Here is a 22,771-nt window from a genome sequence, read left to right as displayed (position 1 = left end):
GTCCCACAGATAAATCCTCCCCCTGGCACTTCCTGTTTTATAACTTTGAGGGTCTGGCCTTTTGGCTTTACAGACACGTGAGCTTGTGACCATACCTGCCAACACTCCTGAATTCACCGCCATCCTGATGGCTGGGACTTCCTTTAAGCGAGGAAAGAGGGGTATCAGCAGAGTAGGTTGGGGGTATCAGCGATACGGTGAGTTCCCTTAACCCAGGGACGCTTCCAAATGGTTATTGCGCATTGTTACAACGTTTTCAGTAAATTTTCAGCAAGAATCTTGTTTGCTGCCCATTCAATTCTGCCAAAAATTTGGGGCCATTTTTGATTTAGGAGCGAAATTCATCGCCATACCTGGAAACTTCTTCGCTCCGGCTACCTGGAGCCTTCGCTTGCGGGACGCGGTCAGAACTGCCCCCATTTAAAGGGCAAATGGGCGGGAGCGGGTCGAAACCCCGCTCCCGCGACCCGTTGGATTTGGATGTTGACCTGGAGAACCAGTGCTTCACCTGGGTCAAACCTAGAGAGTTCCCAGGTATGTTCATTGCCCGGTGCCTCTCATTCACCCTCTCATTCTCATTCACCCTCTCATTCTCATTCACCCTCTCGCACTGTTTGAGAGCAATATGGCAGTGATCGCCGTGACGTCCTCTCCCCCGATAGGAGGATTGTGGGGGAACACCATCGCAACGCTGCCATTTTGGCGCAAGTTACCACAGGGTAATGTCGCTAAGATGCGGACGAAGAAGGAAGAAAACAGATAAAGGATTGAAGATAGAAGAAGCGGAAGTGGTCGGTAGAAGGTAGGGAAGCATTTAGAGAATGTGCGTAAACGAGAGTGCGGTGAACAAAATTCAATACATTTGCAATTGATACGAATCGGAATGCACACGTCTGCGCAGGCTGACAGAGAGACCCGCAAACGGTAACACAGGGTCAGGGGATGTCAGCGTACTGGGGGCGGGGTGTGAACCATGGTAGGAGTGTCAGCGTACTGGGGGCGGGGTGTGACCCATGGTAGGAGTGTCAGCATACTGAGGGCGGGGTGTGACCCATGGTAGGAGATTCCTGGTATGAGTGTCAAGGTATTATGGGGTGAGTATGATCCCCTGGTAGGCGTGTCAGGGTATTGGGTGGGGTGATCCCCGCTAGGAGTGTCTGGATTTTTTGGGGCAGGGTGTAATCCCTGGTAGGAGTGTCAGGGTTTTTTGGGGCGGGGTGTTATCCCCAGGAGGCGTGTCAGGGTATTGGGGGACGGGGTGATTACTGGTAGGAGTGTCAGGGTTTTTTGGGGTGGGATCTGATCCTTGGTAGGAGTGTCAGGGTTTTTTGGGGCAGTGTGTGATCCTTGGTAGGAGTGTCAGGGTTTTTTGGGGCCGGGTGTGATCCCCAATAGGATTGTCAGGGTTTTTTGGAGTAGGGTGTGATCCCCGGTAGGAGTGTCAGGGTTTTTTGGGGTAGGGTGTGATCCCCGGTAGGAGTGTCAGGGTTTTTTGGGGGTAAGGTGTGAACCCCGGTAGGAGTGTCAGGGTTTTTTGGGGGTAGGGTGTGATCCCCGCTAGGAGTGTCAGGGTTTTTTGGGGCAGTGTGTGATCCCCAGTAGGAGTGTCAGGGTTTTTTGGGGCAGTGTGTGATCCCCAGTAGGAGTGTCAGGGTTTTTTGGGGCCGGGTGTGATCCCCAGTAGGAGTGTCAGGGTTTGTGGGGCCGGGTGTGATCCCCAGTAGGAGTGTCAGGATATTGTTTTTTTTGGGTGGGGGGCGGTGTCATCCCGGCTAGGAGTGTCAGGGTTTTTTGGGGGGCAGGAGTGATCCCTGGTAGGAGTGTCAGGGTATTGGGCTGGGTAATCCCCGCTAGGAGTGTCAGGATATTTTTTTTGGGGGGGTCGGATGTGATCCCCAGTAGGAGTGTCAAGGTTTTTTGGGGGGGCGGGTGTGATCCCCGGTAGGAGTGTCAGGGTTTTGTGGGGGGTAGGGTGTGAACCCACGGTAGGAGTGTCAGGGTTTTTTGGGGTAGGGTGTGATCCCCGCTAGGAGTGTCAGGGTTTTTTGGGGTAGGGTGTGATCCCCGCTAGGAGTGTCAGGGTTTTTGGGGGGGCTGGAGTGATCCCCGGTAGGAGTGTCAGGGTATTGGGCTGGGTAATCCCCGCTAGGAGTGTAAGGATATTTGTTTTGGGGGGGCGGGTGTGATCCCCAGTAGGAGTGTCAAGGTTTTTTGGGGGGGCGGGTGTGATCCCCTGTAGGAGTGTCAAGGTTTTTTGGGGGGTAGGGTGTGAACCCCGCTAGGAGTGTCAGGGTTTTTTGGGGCAGTGTGTGATTCCCTGTAGGAGTGTCAGGGATTTTTGGGGTAGGGTGTGATCCCCGCTAGGAGTGTCAGGGTTTTTTGAGGGGCAGGAGTGATCCCCGGTAGGAGTGTCAGGGTATTGGGCTGGGTAATCCCTGCTAGGAGTGTCAGGATATTTGTTTTGGGGGGGCGGGTGTGATCCCCAGTCGGAGTGTCAAGGTTTTTTTGGGGGGGCGGGTGTGATCCCCTGTAGGAGTGTCAGCGATTTTTGGGGTAGGGTGTGATCCCCGGTAGGAGTGTCAGGGTATTGGCCTGGGTAATCCCCGCTAGGAGTGTCAGGGTTTTTTGGGGAAGTGTGTGATCCCCGGTAGGAGTGTCAGGATATTGTTTTAGGGAGGGGGGCGGGTATCATCCCCGGTAGGAGTGTCAGGGTTTTTTGGGGGGCTGGAGTGATCCCTGGTTGGAGTGTCAGGGTTTCTTCGGGCGGGGTGTCATCCCTGTTAGGAGTGTCAGGGTACCGGGGGTGTTGCCTTGGACAGCAGAATTGACACTTTAATACGGAAAGCGAACTGGAACCGGCAGGGCAATATACACGCCCTCCTGTAATTAGTAGGTGGAGCTAGATGCAGGCGAGTACACTAAGCACCTGAGATAGTAACGCGCTACAAGGGGCTCTGGAGCTCCTCGCGCAGCCCGCTGTTACATCTTTGTCTCTAGTGCTTATAGCTTTGGTTGCCGAGGTAACGACAACGCCGTGCGTCAAGACGCACAAAGCATGACGTAACGGGAGCGCCGCCGAGAGCCGTCAAAAGAGAGCATCAGCGAGACATCGCCGGAGACATGCCAAATAAAACCAAAAAAGACAAGGTGAGCTGGATGACCAGACTGAAAGAGACCACTGGCGTTGTGAGATAGTTGTTATGGGTCAGGGAGACCTCTGCCATAGTGAGACAGTCACCGAGTGACAAAGAGACTGCTGACAATGTGAGACAGTCGTCGAATGACATAGGGGCTGCCGGCATTGTGAGACAGTCGCCTAGAGAGACTGCCGGCTGTGTGAGACATTCGCTGAATGACATAGGGGCTGCCGGTGGTGTGAGACAGTCGCCTAGAGATACGTGAGCTGCTGTCTCCAAAACGTCAATATCCTTCTGTAAATGGGGTCTCCATAGCTCCCCCCAATACTCTAGGTGAGATCTAACCAGAAGGGGCTGAACTACTCTCTACCTACTACTAATGTTGCGTTACAACCCTGCACCCTAATTGCTTTTTCCTCCCCCTTGTTACATTGCCTGCTTTCAGATATGTCCTCCGAAAGACCCTCGAGCCCCTCGCTTCTTGCACTAAACTGCAGCCGCCGCACTCCCCCCCATTCCTCTAACATTAAACTGCAGCCGCCGCGCTCTCCCCCATTCTTCTAACATTAAACTGCAGCCGCCGCGCTCTCTCCCCGTTCTTCTAACATTAAACTGCAGCCGCCACGCTCTCGCCCATTCCTCTAACATTAAACTGCAGCTGCCACGCTCTCCCCCGTTCTTCTAACATTAAACTGCAGCCGCCACGCTCTCCCCCGTTCTTCTAACATTAAACTGCAGCCGCCGCGCTCTCCCCCATTCCTCTAACATTAAACTACAGCCGCCGCGCTCTCCCCTATTCTTCTACCATTAAACTGCAGCCGCCGCGCTGTCCCCCATTCTTCTAACATTAAACTGCAGCCGCCGCGCTGTCCCCCATTCTTCTAACATTAAACTGCAGCCGCCGCACTCTACCCCATTCTTCTACCATTAAACTGCAGCCGCCGTGCTCTCCCCCATTCCTCTAATATTAAACTGCAGCCGCCGGGCTCTCCCCCATTCCTCTATCATTAAATTGCAGCCGCCGCACTCTACCCCATTCCTCTAACATTAAATGGCAGCTGCTGCACTTTCCCCCGTTATTCCAACGTTAAACTGCAGCCGCCGTGCCCCCCCCCCTTTTTTTTTTTATTTTAAAACTTTTATTTGAAAACAAATCCAACATGCGCAATAATTTCCAAAGCGGCACAATGCACAGTACGGTACAGAGACAATGATACATATAGTGACAGGAAAATAGTGCAAGACAGCATTTAAAGAATAAAAAAAAAAAAAAACCACTGTCGATGAACTATGTCGGGTTGAGCCCCCCTCAGGTGAGTATCGGGGCGTTGCATGGTACAGAGAAAAAAAAATGGAGAAAACATACAACAAAATACATGGTGCTTGCCAGGCAAAAAAAATAAAAATACGCTTCATGTCCTCTGCTTTATCTCAAACGACACCGACCACAAAACATCAATTCCCCGCACCCCCCACGTCATCCCTGAGCCACCACATACTCCACACTTTAACATGGGAGTCCAAATGGTTCGAGGCCTCATGAGCTGCGTATTCATATTGTTCATTCTCTTCAATGAGAGAGATCAAATTCTCCCCCATTCTTCTAACAAACTGCAGCCGCCAATCTCTCTCCCCCATTCCTCTAACGTTAAACTGCAGCCGCCGCGCTCTCCCCCATTCTTCCAACACTAAACTGTAGCTGCCACGCTCTCCCCAATTCTTCAAACATTAAACTGCAGCTGCCGCGCTCTCCCCCATTCTTCAAATACTAAACTGTAGCTGCCACGCTCTCCCCCATTCTTCAAACATTAAACTGCAGCCGCCGTGCTCTCCCCAATTCTTCAAATGTTAAACTGTAGCTGCCACGCTCTCCCCAATTCTTCAAACGTTAAACTGTAGCTGCCACGCTCTCCCCAATTCTTCAAACATTAAACTGCAGCCGCCACGCTCTCCTATTATTCTAACATTAAACTGCAGCCGCCGCTTTCTCTCCCCCATTCTTCTAATTTAGTTAAATCACTCGCCATTTGACTTGTTGCCCCAGGAATGGCCGCCCCGCCGCAGATCTTTATATCATCGTCAGAGACGGATGTCGTCATTAACAGCTCCTGTAATATCGCTAATAAACATATTAAATATACGGGTCCCGATACCGACCCCCGAGGGGCCCCGCTAGTAACAAGTCCCTCCTCTAAATATACCCCATTAACCCCAACCTTCTGCCTCCTGTCACCCGGCCATCACCTCGTCCGTTCAACTGATTACCATCCAAACCCTGCAGTTTATTTATGAGGCTTCTGGGGGTATCATTTCTTACTGAATCCAGATAGATGGCATCTACTGCCCCTCCCAGGGGTATCATTTCTTACTGAATCCAGATAGATGGCATCTACTGCCCCTCCCAGGGGTATCATTTCTTACTGAATCCAGATAGGTGGCATCTACTGCCCCTCCCAGGGGTATCATTTCTTACTGAATCCAGTTAGATATCTACTGCCCCTCCCAGGGGTATCATTTCTTACTGAATCCAGATAGATGGCATCTATTGCCCCCCCCCGGGTATCATTTCTTACTGAATCCAGATAGGCGACATCTACTGCCCCTCCCAGGGGTATCATTTCTTACTGAATCCAGTTAGATATCTACTGCCCCTCCCAGGGGTATCATTTCTTACTGAATCCAGATAGATGGCATCTACTGCCCCCCCCGGGTATCATTTCTTACTGAATTCAGATAGGCAACATCTACTGCCCCTCCCAGGGGTATCATTTCTTACTGAATCCAGATAGGTGGCATCTACTGCCCCTCCCAGGGGTATCATTTCTTACTGAATCCAGATAGATGGCATCTACTGCCCCCCAGGGGTATCATTTCTTACTGAATCCAGATAGGTGGCATCTACTGCCCCTCCAAGGGGTATCATTTCTTACTGAATCCAGGTAGGCGATATCTACTGCCCCTCCTAGGGGTATAATTTCTTACTGAATCCAGATAGACATCTACTGCCCCTCCTAGGGGTATCATTTCTTACTGAATCCAGATAGGCGACAACTTCTGCCCCTCCCAGGGGTATCATTTTCTTACTGAATCCAGATAGGTGGCATCTACTGCCTTTCCCAGGGGTATCATTTCATACTGAATCCAGTTAGATATCTACTGCCCTCTATAATGTATAGTTATGTCAGCAAGCCGGCCCCCCCCTGTATAATGTATAGTTAGTGAAGTGAAGAAACCACGTCTTGTGAATTAAGCAGTGGAGTTTGGGGGTTGCGTGGGGGTTAGCGGTGGTCTCGCAGGCTACCCAGAGAACTCCTTATGCTGAAGAGGGTCTCAATCTGTCGTTTGTTAGGAGCCCTCCAAGTCGGGATGCACAAGGGGCACCGGAAGAAACAGCAAGGACAGCGGCGGTGGAGAGACGGCCGAGGAGGTGAGACACCCAGTAATATAACACTGAGCAGTGACCCCTTTACATTTTACTGACTGTCCAGCTGTCTCATTAAGAGACCTCATGTATTCTGTTGCAAGGAGTGGTAAGACAATATTACCTGGCAGCAGTGGAGTGCCAGGTAATATTTCCATTTCGAGTGCGTCTCCCTGGAGTGACCGGCCCCCCGGCTGTCTTCTCGAGACCGGCCCTCCTATGCAACTGGTGTTTTCCGAAGCTGATCTGTCATTCGTTGTGTTCAGGCCCAGCAGACGGTGAACAAGCGTCCGAGTCCGAGCGCCCCGCCGCCCACCCAGCTCAACAAGATACAGTATGGCGGAGGATCCCAGATTGTCAAGAGGGAGCGCAGGCACAGTTCCTCTCGGTTTAGCCTGAGCAAAAACAGAGAGCTCTATAAACTGCCCCCGCTGAAAGGTAAGAACTGCCCGGCCCAGTCGGATATATGCCCCCCCAGGTTTTGGGTTATGTCGTGGCTTCCAGTTCCCATCTCGGTCTGCTGTGCCCCTTTGGCTCGGTTGTGGTGCCTGCTGTGCCCTTTTACCAGCGCTGACCAAGTTGGCCCCTTTGCTTTGGAGCGGGTCCCTAGGCCTTGGGTGCTGGCTGGTATGTGGCATCCATGCTTTGCTCCGGGCTCTCTGGTTTCCTCCTCTCGCCACGCAGCAGAGAAGCAGCTAATAGAGACCAATCCATTTATTTATATATAGTGCCAGCGGCCCCCGTCGGCCCATCTAGTCGCCTGGTGTGCTCATCTTACATTCAGGAGCCATATGCCTATCCCAGACATGTTTACATTCCCTCCTGTATTAAACCCTACCACTTCTACTGGAAGGCTGTTCCACTTATCTACTGCCGTCTCAGTAAAGTAAGACTTCCTTCCATTCCATCCAGATATTTGGCGATCGTCTCCCGTAGGGTTACCGGCGGCTTCTGCCCTGATTGGTGATCTTATTTCATATAATTCAGCAGTTGTTTTTTCAGCGTAAGGACCATGAGACATCCTGGGGTTTATTCACTGAACAGGTGTATATACTGAGGCGTTTGAGGAGGGGGGCATTTATTGAGGAACGGTGTAACACGGGCTTCTCTCTAGACTGTGGCCCCGGAGAGGAGCGAGAGGCTCTCTTTGTCCAGAAGATCAGACAGTGCTGCGTACTTTTTGACTTCGTGTCGGATCCTCTCAGTGACCTGAAGTATAAGGAGGTGAAGAGAGCCGGTCTCAGCGAGATGGTGGAGTACATCACACACAACCGAGACATCCTCACCGAATGTATTTACCCCGAAGCCGTGCAGATGGTGAGTGTGGTCTCGTGTAACGCGCATGTACTGATATCCCGAGCTTAACATCCACTTAAACAAGTCTAAACTCACGAGCTTCCTCACTCGACCCACGCGGAGCGATTGGTGGGGAAACCTTAACGGGAGATCCATGGAAAAAATATTCTTCACCGTGAGCCTTAACCCTGGTAATGTGTATATACACCCGGTGGCGTCTACGGTAATGTGTATATACACCCGGTGGCGTCTACGGTAATGTGTATATACACCCGGCGGCGTCTATGGTAATGTGTATATACACCCGGCGCCGTCTACGGTAATGTTTACATACACCCGCCGCCGTCTACGATAATGTTTATATACACCCGCCCCACCTACGGTAATGTGTATATACACCCGGCGGCGGCTACGGTAATGTGTATATACACCCGGCGGCGTCTATGGTAATGTGTATATACACCTGGCGCCGTCTACGGTAATGTGTAAATACCCCCGGCGCCGTCTACGATGATGTTTACATACACCCGGCGCTGTCTCCAATAATGTTTATATACACCCGCCCCATCTACGGTAATGTATATATACACCCGGCGCCGTCTACAGTAATGTGTATATACATCGGCGGCGTCTACGGTAATGTGTATACACACCCGGCGCCATCTACGGTAATGTGTATACACACCCGGCGCCGTCTACGATAATGTGTATATACACCCGGCGGCGTCTACGGTAATGTGTATATACACCCGGCGCCGTCTACGGTAATGTGTATGCACACCCGGCGCCGTCTACGGTAATGTGTATATACACCCGGCGGCGGCTACGGTAATGTGTATACACACCCGCCGCCGTCTACGGTAATGTGTATATACACCCGGCGGCGTCTACGGTAATGTGTATACACACCCGGCGCCGTCTACGGTAATGTTTATATACACCCGGCGCCGTCTACGATAATGTTTACATACACCCGCCGCCGTCTACGGTAATGTGTATACACACCCGGCGCCATCTACGGTAATGTTTATATACACCCGGCGCCGTCTACGATAATGTGTATATACACCCGGCGGCGTCTACGGTAATGTGTATACACACCCGGCGCCGCCTGCGGTAATGTTTATATATGTGTGTGTAGATAGACCCCGTGCTGTATACAGTATTGTGTGTGTATATAGACCCCGCGCTGTATATACCCCCGGCGCTGTATGCGGTAATGTGGGTGCGAGGAGTCCTCCGTAGTGAATGTGCCTGCTGCTGGTCGGAGCGACACGGTGTTTGCACCAGGAATGCATGCGCCTCAGCACTTATATAAGGTTTCACGCTTGCTCGGGATTGGCTGCCGTGATGTACGAGTGAAAGGCGCCCCCTGCAGACTGACAAGCTGTATTTTCCCAGAGCCAGTGGCTGAAATTCTCTCCATTCATCAATCAATCCACAAGCTGCCCTGGGGGGGGGCAAACAGACCACTAGCTGCCGGGGCAAGAGTTTGTGGGAAAACCCAGTGAGAAGAGTAAGGGGGTCCGCGGCCCGGCCTCGCTTACCGTCTGCCCCCCCCCCCGTGGCCGATTTTGTGACCCTGTGTTTCTGTCCCAGTTTTCCGTGAATTTGTTCCGTCCGCTGCCTCCTTCCTCGAATCCGAGTGGAGCCGAGTTTGACCCGGAGGAGGATGAACCCACGCTGGAAGCGGCCTGGCCTCATCTCCAGGTAAGCGGATCCAGATGTGTCCTAAATCTTACGGGTTAAATAAAGTATATCAGAACCCCCCTTATGTGTAGCCCCCCCGTGGGAGCGGCTATCTTCACTCAACTCCGACACACACAGCCGGGGCAGTAAGTGGGGGAGTGGGAGACACGGAGCAAAAAGGGGGTGTTGGGGTGGTGGAGACAGGGAGCCGGGCAGGAAGGGGTGGTGGGGGTCAGTAAGAAGCCGCTCTCGATATTCCCTGTTCTTTGACTGTTTGCGTTCTCTCTCAGCCGCGACGCTCTGCTCTCTTTCAGCTGGTTTATGAGTTTTTCCTCCGGTTTCTGGAATCAGCGGATTTTCAACCCAATATCGCCAAAAAATTCATTGACCAGAAGTTTGTGTTATCGGTAAGCAGTGCCGTGCCGTGCCGTGGGTTTCGTTCACTAGTTTGTTGGATTTCATGTTAAACACAAAGGATCGAGGATCTGCTGCCCCAACTAGGCTCCCGTCTCTCATATCTTAATCAGTCGTCTGTCTCGTCTTAGATTCAGGAGCCGTATGGCTATCCCATGCATGTTTGATACCCTCACTGTATTACCCTCTACCACCTCTGCTGGGAGGCTGACCCTGTCAGTAAAGGAAAAAGTTTATTCCATCTCAGCCTCTGACCCTCTAGTGTTAGTTTCCGGCTTCTCTTCCTCCTGTTGGGGTAAGTCCTTCCTGTCCCACCGTTTGTAGAAAAGTCAGTGTTTCTTAGATTTTCTGGGGTCAGGGGGGTCTCTTCTTGTGGCCGCCGTGACTGGGGGTCTTCCTCTCCTCAGCTGCTGGACCTGTTTGACAGCGAAGACCCTCGAGAACGAGACTTCTTGAAGACGATTCTCCACCGAATATACGGGAAGTTCCTGGGGTTACGCGCCTATATACGACGGCACATAAACAACATATTCTACAGGTAGGCGTGCAGCTAGCGTGTTACACGTGAGGAAGAACATGAGTCATGATAACGGATCATTCCGCTGAGACGCGGAGGGGGCCCTGTGCTCGATGTGGCAGCTTCCCCGGAGCGCGCCGTTACCCCACGTGCACAGAGGTTTCTTTTAATGTTTTGGGAAGGATTAAAGGGTTAAATGAGGGCTTGGGGTGTTGGGGAGACGCTCTGCACGCAGATGATCTCTGCCCCTCGTGTCTCTTCCAGATTTATTTATGAGACGGAACATCACAACGGGATCGCGGAGCTTCTGGAAATTCTTGGCAGGTAATATGTGTTAACATGATATTCTTAACCTGCCCCGTCCGGATCCCGCCCACCTGCCCCGTCCGGCCGTTTAAAGAAAGGCCTGGGGGAATCATGGAGGAAGGCCTGGGAGGTGTGGCCCCTGCGGCTCGTTATAATCCCGACCAATCCTCTCTCGTTTCAGCATTATTAACGGCTTTGCTCTGCCTCTGAAGGAGGAGCACAAGATGTTTCTGATCCGTGTCCTCCTACCTCTTCACAAAGCCAAGTCACTGAGTGTCTACCACCCGCAGGTAATGGGCAGGCCTTAATGCTCCACCCACGGGTAATGGGCGGGCCTAAGTGTACTACCCACGGGTAACGGGGCGGGCCTTAGTGCACCGGGCAACGGGGCGGACCTTAGTGCACTGGGTAACGTGGCGAGCCTTAATGCTTCACTCACAGGTAATAGAGATGTCAAACTACAAGCAGGTAGCAGGACTTCGGATTTAGCTGCTGGCCTGTGGCCCCCTCAGAGGTTGTGTGGGGGAGGGGTTGAGGGTTCATAATGTATTTTTATTCCTTATCGCTCCAGTTACGTGTTTGCCTTTTTTTCCTCCTCTGTATTTGCCCCTCTATGCCCCCCGCATACTCTGCTTTCTGTGTCTTGCAGCTCGCTTACTGCGTGGTTCAGTTCTTGGAGAAGGACAGCAGCCTCACTGAGCCGGTAAGTGCAGCCCAAAACTGTCTCGAGTCCTCGTGGGTGTGGCGGGTCCTCGTGGGTGTGGCGGATCACATGACTCTCGCTCTCTGCTTCCATGTCTCGTTTGAAAACTTTTGTTTCCATGGTGTCCGCCCCCTGCTCACGTGGTTCTCTCTCTCTCTCTCTCTCTCGCTGCAGGTGATTTCGGGTTTGCTTCGGTTCTGGCCGCGCACGCACAGCCCTAAAGAAGTCATGTTCCTGAACGAGCTGGAAGAGATTTTAGACGTGATGGAGCCGGGAGAGTTCAGTAAAATCATGGAGCCGCTGTTCCGCCAGCTCGCCCAGTGCGTTTCCAGCCCGCACTTTCAGGTAACGATTTGGGCCCGCAGTCTGCCGGTCTCTGCTCAGTGTGAGTGCGAGTGCGAGTGTAAGCGTGTCCAACTGTGCGCTCTGTGCAGGCTTAAAAAAAAATTGATCGACTGAAAGAGAGAATGTGGTGCGCTGTGAGATGTCATGCAGGCTGTCGTACCCTAGCCGGTTACAGTATGACCCCACAGGGGCCACTGCTGAAAAAGCCTAGCCGGTTACAGTATGACCCCACAGGGGCCACTGCTGAAATAGCCTAGCCGGTTACAGTATTACCCCACAGGGGCCACTGCTGAAATAACCTAGCCGGTTACAGTATGACCCCACAGGGCCACTACTGAACTACCCTAGCCGGTTACAGTATGACCCCACAGGGGCCGCTGCTGAAATACCCTAGCCGGTTACAGTATTACCCCACAGGGCCACTGCTGAACTACCCTAGCCGGTTACAGTATGACCCCACAGGGGCCGCTGCTGAAATACCCTAGCCGGTTACAGTATTACCCCACAGCGCCACTGCTGAACTACCCTAGCCGGTTACAGTATGACCCCACTGGGGCCGCTGCTGAAGTAACCTAGCCGGTTACAGTATGACCCCACAGGGTCCGCTACTGAAATACCCTAGCCGGTTACAGTATGACCCCACAGGGTCCGCTACTGAAATACCCTAGCCGGTTACAGTATGACCCCACAGGGGCCGCTGCTGAAATACCCTAGCCGGTTATAGTATGACCCCACGGGGGCTGCTGCTGAACTAACCTAGCCGGTTACAGTATGACCCCACAGGGGGCGCTGCTGAACTAACCTAGCCGGTTACAGTATGACCCCACAGGGGGCGCTGCTGAAATAACCTAGCCGGTTACAGTATTACCCACAGGGGCCGCTGCTGAAGTAAACCCTGATTCATGTTCAGCAATACCCCCGGGTACGGTAAAACCCCACATGCAGAGTTTTTTTTATGTTTGGTAAAATACTAGCGGCTTTTATTATTTTGAATGCTTTTGGTGTGTTTTTTATAATGATGTAACGGGAGGGGTGTGAGTGGGGGGATATAATGATGTAACGGGAGAGGTGTGTGTGAGGATATAATGATGTAACAGGAGGGGTCTGTGTGAGTGGAGGGGCTTTAGTGATGTAACGGGCGGGGAGTGTGTGGGGGAGATATTATGATGTAACGGGCGGGGAGTGTGTGGGGGAGATATAATGATGTAATGAGCGGGGAGTGTGTGTGTGTGGGGTAGATATAATGATGTAACGGGAGGGGAGTGTGATTGGGGGGGATATAATGATGTAACGGGGGGTGATAGAAGATGATGTTTTTGGGTCTCCCCTGTGTTTAAGGTTGCTGAGCGAGCTCTTTATTACTGGAATAACGAATACATTCTGAGCCTTATGAGCGATAATGCAGCCCAGATTCTGCCCATCATGTTCCCAGCGCTGTACCGCAACTCCAAAAACCACTGGAACAAGTAAGTGGCCAGAGAGAGCGAGTTTATACAAATCTCACCGTTTACTGAGACTTCCGGTACCGTGTCTGTGGACTAGCTGTGTCAGAACTCCTCACGTTCGTTAGATATGTGGCCCCGTGTCTGTTACCGGATGATACGTTATATATGTGGCCCCCGTGTCTGTTACCGGACGATCAGGGGCGTAACTAGAAACCTCAGGGCCCCGGTGCGAGAATCTGTTAAGGCCCCCCCACCCCCAACCCATCTATCCCTTTCTCACGATCTACCCACTCCCTCCCTACCCCCCCTTCTCACGATCTACCCACTCCCTCCCTACCCCCCCTTTGTAGGTCACTTACCGTCAACTCCTATGTTGGGAGCGTGAGGCGTTTGTCTCGGGTGCCGGCGCTTCACTGCTGAGCGCCAGCATATGACGTCATATGCCCGCGCTCAGCGTGAAGCGCCGGCACCCGAGACAAACGCCTCACGCTCCCAACACTGCAATCTGGGCAGCGCTGAGGCAGGCAGCGGCGGGGAGCGGAGGAATCCTGGATTTCTGTCAGTCAGGGGGGCCCAAGAGTTGCCGAGCGGTCGTTTTCAGCAACCGCTCGGCACCCCTTGGGCCCCCCTGACTGGCAGAACTCCAGGGCCCGGTCGCAGTCGCGACCCCGGTAGTTCCGCCACTGCGGACGATACGTTATATATACCGCCCCGTGTCTGTTACCGGACGATACGTTATATATACCGCCCCGTGTCTGTTACCGGACAATACGTTGTATATACCGCCCCGTGTCTATATATGTGGCCCCCGTGTCTGTTGCCGGACGGTACATTATATATGCGGCCCCCGTGTCTGTTGCCGGACGATACGTTATATATGTGGCCCTCGTGTCTGTTACCGAACGGTACCTTATATATGTGACCCTCATGTCTGTTGCCGGACGGCACGTTATATATGTGACCCCCATGTCTGTTGCCGGATGGTACGTTATATATGTGGCCTCTTTGTCTGTTGCCGGACGGTACCTTTTATATGTGGCCCCCGTGTCTGTTATCGGACGATACGTTATATATACCACCCCGTGTCTGTTGCTGGACGGTACGTTATATATGTGGCCCCCATGTCTGTTACCGGACTGTACGTTATATATGCGACCCCCATATCTGTTGCCGGACGGTACATTATATGTGTGGCCCCCGTGTCTGTTACCGGACGATACATTATATATGTGGCCCCCGTGTCTGTTACCGGACGGTATATTATATATGTGGCCCCCGTGTCTGTTACCGGACATTACGTTATATATGTGGCCCCCGTGTCTGTTACCTGACGATACGTTATATATACCGCCCCGTGTCTGTTACCTGACGATACGTTATATATACCGCCCCGTGTCTGTTACCGGACGATACATTATATATGTGGCCCCCGTGTCTGTTACCGGACGGTATATTATATATGCGACCCCCCCCATGTCTGTTGCCGGACGGTACGTTATATATGTGGCCCCCGTGTCTGTTACCGGACGGTACGTTATATATGTGGCCCCCGTGTCTGTTACCGGACGGTACGTTATATATGTGGCCCCCGTGTCTGTTACCGGACATTACGTTATATATGTGGCCCCCGTGTCTGTTACCTGACGATACGTTATATATACCGCCCCGTGTCTGTTACCTGACGATACGTTATATATACCGCCCCGTGTCTGTTACCTGACGATACGTTATATATACCGCCCTGTGTCTGTTGCCGGACGATACATTATATATGTGGCCCCCGTGTCTGTTACCGGACATTACGTTATATATGTGGCCCCCGTGTCTGTTGCAGGACGATCCATGGGCTGATTTATAACGCTTTGAAGCTGTTCATGGAGATGAATCAGAAGCTGTTCGATGATTGCACGCAGCAGTACAAGGCTGAGAAGCAAAGGTTTGGAGTCTGTCCGGGTCTGGCGGGTTCCTGTGCTTTGTGCACCAATCAGGCTGGGGGGTAAATGTGTGGAGGTATTAGAGGCCACGTGTGTATTTTGGGTAACGGATACATTAGAGGCTGGGTAGATAGATCTCTCATTAGGAGTATTAGAGGCCACTCGTGTAATCCAGGTATCAGACACATTAGAGAGATTTGTGGCATTCGATGATATGGAGAGAGGACGGGTAATTATTGGAGGCCGTGCTGAGGAGCTGGGATTTCTAGAGGTTACATAGAGACCCCAAGCATCAGAGGTATCGGTGGCCGATCGGAGAGCTTGGCTATTAGAGGCCGGAGGTATTAGTGGCTGCTCTGTTAGTGACGTGAGAATTCTGAAATCTTTCTCTTTCAGAGGGAAGCTTCGAGGCAAAGAAAGAGCCGAGATGTGGAATCGTATCGAGGAAATGGCCCGACTGAACCCTCAGGTCGGTGAATAAATGAAAATATGTAACTGTGTGGATGTGGCAAGCTGTGGCTGTATTTTTTATCGGGGGTTATTTATTTAATCTCCAGATTAATACGTGGGCTGTGTGGGGCAGAATGTTCTCTCTCTGGCCGTTCTGTGATAACCCTGTAATGTCTTGCTGTCCGTGTTGTGTATGAAATCTCTTACGCTGTCTAATTCTCTCTGTGTCTGCGGCTCCTTCCCAGTATCCCATGTTCAATGCTCCTCCAGCTCTAAGTGTCATCTGCTCCATGGAGACAGACACTCCAACCGCGGAGGACATTCAGATCCTGAAGAGGACAGTGGAGACTGAGGCCATGCAGGTGATCCCTGGCCGTCCCCCACCCCATACACTCTAACCATTATCCCACTTTTTCTGCCCCAGTCGTGGTCTCTTCTTAACCATTTGCACCATGCAGTCCTGCCGCTCCTCTGCATCCCCTCGTCATTGGCACATGAAACCAACATTTGCTTGATTTGATACCACTGGCAACTTGATGCCACTGATATCACCGCAAGCTCGTCTCTCCATGTTTTTTGTCCAGTAGCTTTTCTCGCATGTAGTCGTCCATGAAATGCACGGATAATATGCGAAAATGCATGCAGGGTTACAGCATGTTGGGGCGAAAACAGCTGCACCCATTTCATTTGATGTCGTCCAAGAGACGGCAAAGCCTGTAGCTGAAGTTCATGTCTTGGATTCACATAGAAAAAAGACATGGAGTCACATTAGAATTTTTGGGACCCTAGAGATCTCTTTTCAGAGACGCCTGGAGGCCTAAAAGCTCATGTCACTTTAGGTATTTTTCTGTGTCGCCTTTAGCTAAGAACTCTAAATGAATTTGTGGAAACATACAAAGTAACTGTTTTCTCTTTATTTCTTGGGTCCAAAGTCTGTGCTGTGAGTTACCGTATTTCCCCATGTATAAGACACACCTTCTTTCGAAAAATGTGTGGTGCGTCTTATACAGTGGTTGTAGATTGTTTGGTTTTTTTCCCGCTTACCTCTGTGTTGCTCAGCAGCATCTCTTGTTCCGTCGAGGAGAGACAGGAATCCATTGGAGTCACGTGTGATTGCTATATTAAATATACATGATTGCTAACAGCAATAACACTCCTATCGTGCCCAGGCATACCCAGATTCCAGCACAGCTAACATCACATTCATCCTGGAACCTGGGCATGATAGAAGTGTAATTTTTGGGCCCCAAAATTAAGGTGCGTCTTATACATGGGGAAATATGTTATTTCCTCGCTCATTTCTGAAGCAAGGAGAAGTGAGGTAATCCTCCCCACGGATATAAACTCTGCCGGCTCAGGGGGAATCCATGTTTTTTGTTGCCCTGTCTGGAGGTTTTGCGTCCAAGAGACCTTGTTGTTTATTTCTTATATTTTAATTTCTAGTTACTTTATATGATTACATTTAAGGAACAGGTTGGTTTTTCCCAATTCAGAAAGCTGAAATTGGGACACTTCCCCTCATTGACAACTTGAGAAGGCTTTAGGCTGCCCCTTTCAAGCCCATCTAATCATCACGTGGTCCCTTCAACCAACGGTGGGGGTTTGTAAATGTTATTTTGTGCTTGTTTCCTTTTGGTCACTTTGAAGGAGCGTCGGTACCATCTAGTGTCTGTCTTTGAGGCAAAAGGATTTCACTGGGAACGTGTCCTTTAGTAATGTGGTTTTGGAATGTTCCCGGGGAGCATGCGCCGCCTCGTTCTCGGAGAGCGACGTTGAGCGATGCTGTGGAAAACTTTGGGACCTCTCCAAGGCTCAGCCTCATGTTGTTTAGTGTCTGAAGCCTTTTTCCCTCTTCTCTTCCTTGCATTCAAGCCCGACAGGGTTTGTCACTTACTTTAAGCTGTAGGTTTTCAGGAGCCGCAAGCAAGATAATTCAGAGGGAACCATCTTAATTACATTTGATGATATATAAAGGAACATAATACTTATGATTTTAGGATTGTTAATGAACAAGATACATTATAGTTCTGTGTCACTATCCCACATCCTTCAAGGAGACACCATCAGACCAATGGGGCCCTAAAAAGCTGTGTATCTGGTGGTGGCACCTCTGTCTCACCAAGGGTCCCCTCCATTCTTTGTCAGCTGTATGCCCTGCAGTAGCCCTTTATTTACAGACCCTACAGAAGATAAACCAGCCTGGGCTTTTGAGAGGGTCTCCCTCTCTTTGGACAGATCTTAAAACCATAATTGTTAAGGAAGAAAGACTTCTTTTCTGACCACCAGGCAAGCCTGTTAGCTCAGCCTCCTCCAGATACTCTCCAGGTTACGGGTCAGAACAGTTGTTTTGTTTCAGGCTCTTTTTGTGCTACACAAATTTTTCACACTTAATCCTCCTTCAGGCCCCAGACGAGACTTTATTCAACGACAGAACATACATATTTCGTACAAGGCACACCATGAGACAGAGCTCAGCAGCTTATCTAAGCACAAAGAACAATAGCATTTGTTTACCGTCAATAAAAGTACATCTGAGACTGTCGATAATGAAAGGACATGAAACAAAATACAAAGAACTGAAAGCATCAGCAAAGCATTATATATTTTAACCATTCCAGGGGTGCAAAATAGTGGTTCTGCAGTAGAAACACCACCTGAGGATGTGGAAGATCGGTGGTTTGGGGTAAAAAGGGTCCTTAAACACATTAGGTGACACGCTTCTTCTATGTGAGTCCACATAGAACCGAGTGGTGGGAGAGGAACTTCTCCACTGAGTCTTGGAGTTTGATTTTCAGGGATCCCAGCAAAGTGTGCGCTAGAAGGCATTGCATCGTGGCGGATGAGACTTCACTTCATCTGTTCTGTCACTGTGGGCAGTGTCTTTATCTGTATAGCCCCATATCATGCAGAAGTGTGCTTAGGAGAAGGCCTCCCTGAGTAAGTTTGTTGGGTCAACCTGCTTCATGCCACAATCACCCCAGGGCACCAAAAGTCCAGTTTAACTCCCTCCAGTTGTTGTTCACTCAACTCCTGGGGCAACAAACATCCCTCTCCCCGCAATAGTCCTGGCATCTATGCTGCTTTTGCTGCACCAGAAAGAGACCTCTGCCGTTGCTTACCTGGACAAGCTTCTCATCAGGGTTCTGTCTCAGGATCAGCGCCTAAAGTAAGGCATGCGAACTACAATGGCAGTTTTGCAACAACGTGGCTGGTTGAGTAGGAATATAGTCTGCTTGTTCCACTGAAAAACCCTGGAGTTACTGGGTATTACCTTCCATGTGGAGCCCAACAGAGCCCACCTTCCCATACTGATGGTGGATCACATGTCCTCCTTGGTGGGTTCAAGGCAGTCATGGGTCCTGCCCCGGAAAGGATTTTCATAAGGTTTCTGGATCAAGTGGCATCCACCCTTGAAGATATTTGTTATGCCGGATGCCACATTTAGCCACTTCAATGTCTTTGCAATTCCTGAGGCATTGAAACAATGCCATCTTCATTCTTGTGGCCTCCATGACTCTCCCCTGGACCTTTATCTTAACAAACATTACATAATCCATTGCTAACTGCTTCTTCGCGACGTGCTCCACAAGGTTTGTTTAGGGGATGCCCACGCCATAGGCACACTGGAGTTTGTTTGCAGATCTTGTGGACATGCCCAAGGCACATCCCTTTTCAGAAAGACATAATTTTCACCCTGACCCAAGGAGGCTTGGTATGAGGGGCTGACTCTCGAGATCTAATCTTGAGCAACAGTGGCTTTCCAGGCCCACCATCTCTTCATTGCTGGGCAGCCAGCTACATCAAGGTCTACTACCAGTTTTGCCGTTCCTGTATCAGATCTGCTGCTAATCTTGTCCATAACCCAGCGAGGACTTGGTTGAGGTCTCTGGTTAGATACCAAAAGCAAAATTATTGTATTAAGGGTTAGTGCTGTCAGTAACAAAGGAAATATTCCTGAGCTCTTTCAGGTAAGCAGGCAATGTAAAGAAAAGGGTTATGGTTTCGAGGCGCTTCGCTCTTTAAGATGTTGAGTGGCCAGATGGGGTTTCACTTCTGCCTTGGCCTTGCGTGTTTCAGAACGCTTTCATTTTTCAAAAAGGCAACACAGCGCTGCAGACTTTCCCATGTTTCTTCTCAATGCTGTATCCGAATATCATCCGATTTAGGATGGTAGAAGGGCGAGAAGGGCGAGGTAGAAAGAAGGGCGAGAAACCTCTGTTTAGAAACTGGAGGGCAGCCAATATGTTTCTTGTCCTTGGCTTTCAAGAGTACAATGCTGTTTGTAAGGTATCTGCGCTCAACCTTATATACTGTGCCAAGAGCAGGAGACCTAATTTCACCCATGGACCGATTCTAACGTGGCCATGTACACGTCATTTGGATTGCGCATTTGTAAGGCCGCTACATTGACCTTCGTGCACACATTTGCAAATTTCCACAGGTTTATTGTGTTCTCCCTGGCTGAGGCCTGTTGCCACTGCACCCTCCCTTTGGGGCACATCTTATAGGGGTAGCTTTGGTAAGTCCCATTTGTCCTACACCAACTAGGGCTGTACATTAAAAGGGACCTTTTTACTTACCGTTAAATCCTTTTCTGGCCTAGTCAGGGCCAGAAATCTTTCCTTCAGCCTTGTTTTGGTTTTTAGTTATCACACAGCTGGACAAAACAAGAACCTCTCCTTGCTCCCCTTTAACGGTCTGCTCACAGGACATCAGCAGATGATGAGCAGCCCAGGGGAAGAAAAGGAATAAATATATAACTTGCTTGTCCTGCACTGACAACGGCCTTTAGAGAAAAGGATTTAACAATAAGTAAAAAAAAAAAAAATACACACAATACCCCCCCTCTGTTCTGCCATACAGAGGGGGGGCAATGTTTATTTACATAGCTGCCAATGTCTTACATGGTGATAAGTTGCAAGCAATGTGTAAGAAGCAAAGGACAGTATTGAGCATCACTGACACCAAGTGCGTGAGGCTATATCACATACCTGTTCTCATCCATTGGAGTATTTCACCCCAAGTCTGAGACCATACTTGGTGTACGTCGTGTTAAACATTCAAATAGATACATTAGTTCTACAGATTGCTTTAAAGGGTTAAGATTTCTCCCCTCCCTTGAGTCGGGGCTGTCCTGATCTGGGGATGAGGCTCCTGTCCGTCTCGGCCTCACGTCTGAGAATTGGTTCTCGTGTGATCACAGATTTATTTAAAAATACATAATATTGAGATAGGTGGGAAATCTGTCTCATCCTCTTGTATGCAGGAGTCAGACCACTGGGGGCCCCAGGCAACTGCATGATCTGTTTATAGAGCCATTTTAGAATGTATACTGACTCGCTATGACTTGGGCTTCAGTGTACATATTATCATGGAGGTCTGTGTCTGACATTGTACTAAGTGTTCCTGAAATCTTACTTTTTTCCTTTGTGCCCTAGGTCCTGCGCAGTTCACCGCATGAGCAGATGCTGCTGTGCAGGAAGTCTGAGCTTCCACAAGATATTTACACCATCAGAGCTCTGGAGTCCCACAGGAGAGCGGAGGAATATTTGAGCAGCAACCAGGAGGCGCTCTGACCCTCTCTATAACCAGGACTAACAGCCGGGGAAGGTTCTGACCCGCTCTATAACAAGGACTAACAGCCAGGAGGAGCCCAGAAACCCCAGCACTTAGTCCAGTGTGGCATTCTGACCCTCCCTATGTCCAAGACTTTCAGCCAGGAGCCCCTCTGTCCTTACCTGCACCTGGCACTCGACCAGAAGCCCCTTTGTCCTTCAGTGTATACGTACTGAGCCGGGGGAACTCTGTACCCCTTGCTGGTTCTCTGACCTTCCCAAGACCCAGAATCACGGGCAGAAGGCTTTAATTTCCAATGAGCTGCCTTAAGTTAGTTAAAATATGACTTAAGCAGAGTCTCCCTTCCACTTTAGGGGTGTATTTATTAAGCTTAGAGTTTGCAATAGAAGCTGCAGTTTTATCTCCCTGACCTCACTGCAGGAAATGCTCAGCTAGCCCTAAATAATGTATTATATTATAATGTAATATTGCTAGCATAAGATTAAAAATAAGTTTACAAAAATATTTGAGTTCTTGCTCTGTTATCTGAGCCCAATCTACTAGACAAACACCCTGACTACTTATGATACTGCATGTGGGGAATGATAGAATATCTCAGTCTTAATCACCCTGCTGGACACTCTAATGAAAGCCTATAGAGGAATGGACTTCATTAGCATTGCCATAAAGCATCAGCTCTGTGGTTTTTGAGCATGGATAGTCATGCAAATTATCAGGTCACCTCCACAGAAGTTTATTGAAATAGAATGAAATAAACCAGGTTTTTGGTCAATTCTCTTAACTATACATTATACACAGCCAGCATCTCACTGATTAACCTATACATTATATAGGGCTGGCTTAGTGCAGAAGCTCCCTGGGGCCGTTCCTTCTAATGTGCAGTGAAGTCAGGGAGATGAAGCTGCAACCTTCATCACAAACTCCAGCCTGTAGTAAATAGATACCTACAGAAGTCAGATGCACAGCGGCTGCTGGGCCTGCTTCCAGATGTATGGCGCATGTAATGACTGTACCTGTTGCTTGGCTCGGCTTACATCACCTGCTGGCCGTTTCCCCTCTGGAGGCCGGTGCTTTGGAAATGTATGAGAATCATGAGGTTGCTGCTATGTTTGGTGTTACAGCCCCAATGGCCAAACCCCATAACCCCCCCCCCCCATCAGTTTAGAGTTGAATAGGGAGCCCGGGCTGCTCCAGGGTGTTTCCACCACAGCATGAATTATTTCTAAATGTATATACCAAGCGGCCATGTGCCGACTGCTTTAAAGATACTCTCCGTCAGCACGTGTACGTTAATTCGTTGTTTTATCCCCAAGGTACCTGTAGTAGACATATAAAACCCTCAAGCGCCATGTGTGGAGAAAGCTTCTGAATTATAAATTAGGTAAAAAGGTTCCTCTTTACAGGGATTTTGGAAGCCTTCTTAAGAACATTCCCTTCCTTATGGTTATTCACCTTAACGGACATGCTGACTCTCATGGTGGAATTGCATGTATTGGTGTCGGGAGAGAGGGTAAAACCACTTCTTGGAACAGCTCCA

The 22,771-nt window shown here is 50.1% G+C and overlaps 1 protein-coding gene across 2 annotated transcripts; it reads left to right on the top strand.

Moving 5' to 3' along the window:
• The first annotated feature begins 1,031 nt into the window (after positions 1–1,031).
• PPP2R5D (protein phosphatase 2 regulatory subunit B'delta) lies at positions 1,032–21,736 on the top strand. Of its 2 annotated transcripts, XM_053459472.1 has the most exons (17): positions 1,032–1,094; positions 2,998–3,147; positions 6,487–6,564; positions 6,825–6,996; positions 7,673–7,875; positions 9,454–9,564; positions 9,858–9,950; positions 10,365–10,495; positions 10,739–10,798; positions 10,962–11,070; positions 11,430–11,483; positions 11,658–11,828; positions 13,167–13,294; positions 15,108–15,209; positions 15,604–15,676; positions 15,903–16,019; positions 21,096–21,736. In XM_053459472.1, exons 2-17 carry the CDS (start codon positions 3,121–3,123, stop codon positions 21,231–21,233), a joined length of 1,767 nt encoding a protein of 588 aa, XP_053315447.1. In that variant the 5' UTR covers positions 1,032–1,094; positions 2,998–3,120; the 3' UTR covers positions 21,234–21,736. The 2 variants fall into 2 exon arrangements, with proteins under 2 accessions (XP_053315447.1, XP_053315448.1); XM_053459473.1 differs by lacking the exon at positions 15,903–16,019.
• Positions 21,737–22,771: the final 1,035 nt, after the last annotated feature.

The sequence above is a fragment of the Spea bombifrons genome, chromosome 3 (genome assembly GCF_027358695.1).
Source record: "Spea bombifrons isolate aSpeBom1 chromosome 3, aSpeBom1.2.pri, whole genome shotgun sequence".
Lineage (NCBI taxonomy): Eukaryota > Metazoa > Chordata > Amphibia > Anura > Pelobatidae > Spea > Spea bombifrons.
The sequence above is the reverse complement of the archived record's forward strand: the minus strand, read 5'-3'. Positions and strand labels throughout refer to the sequence as shown.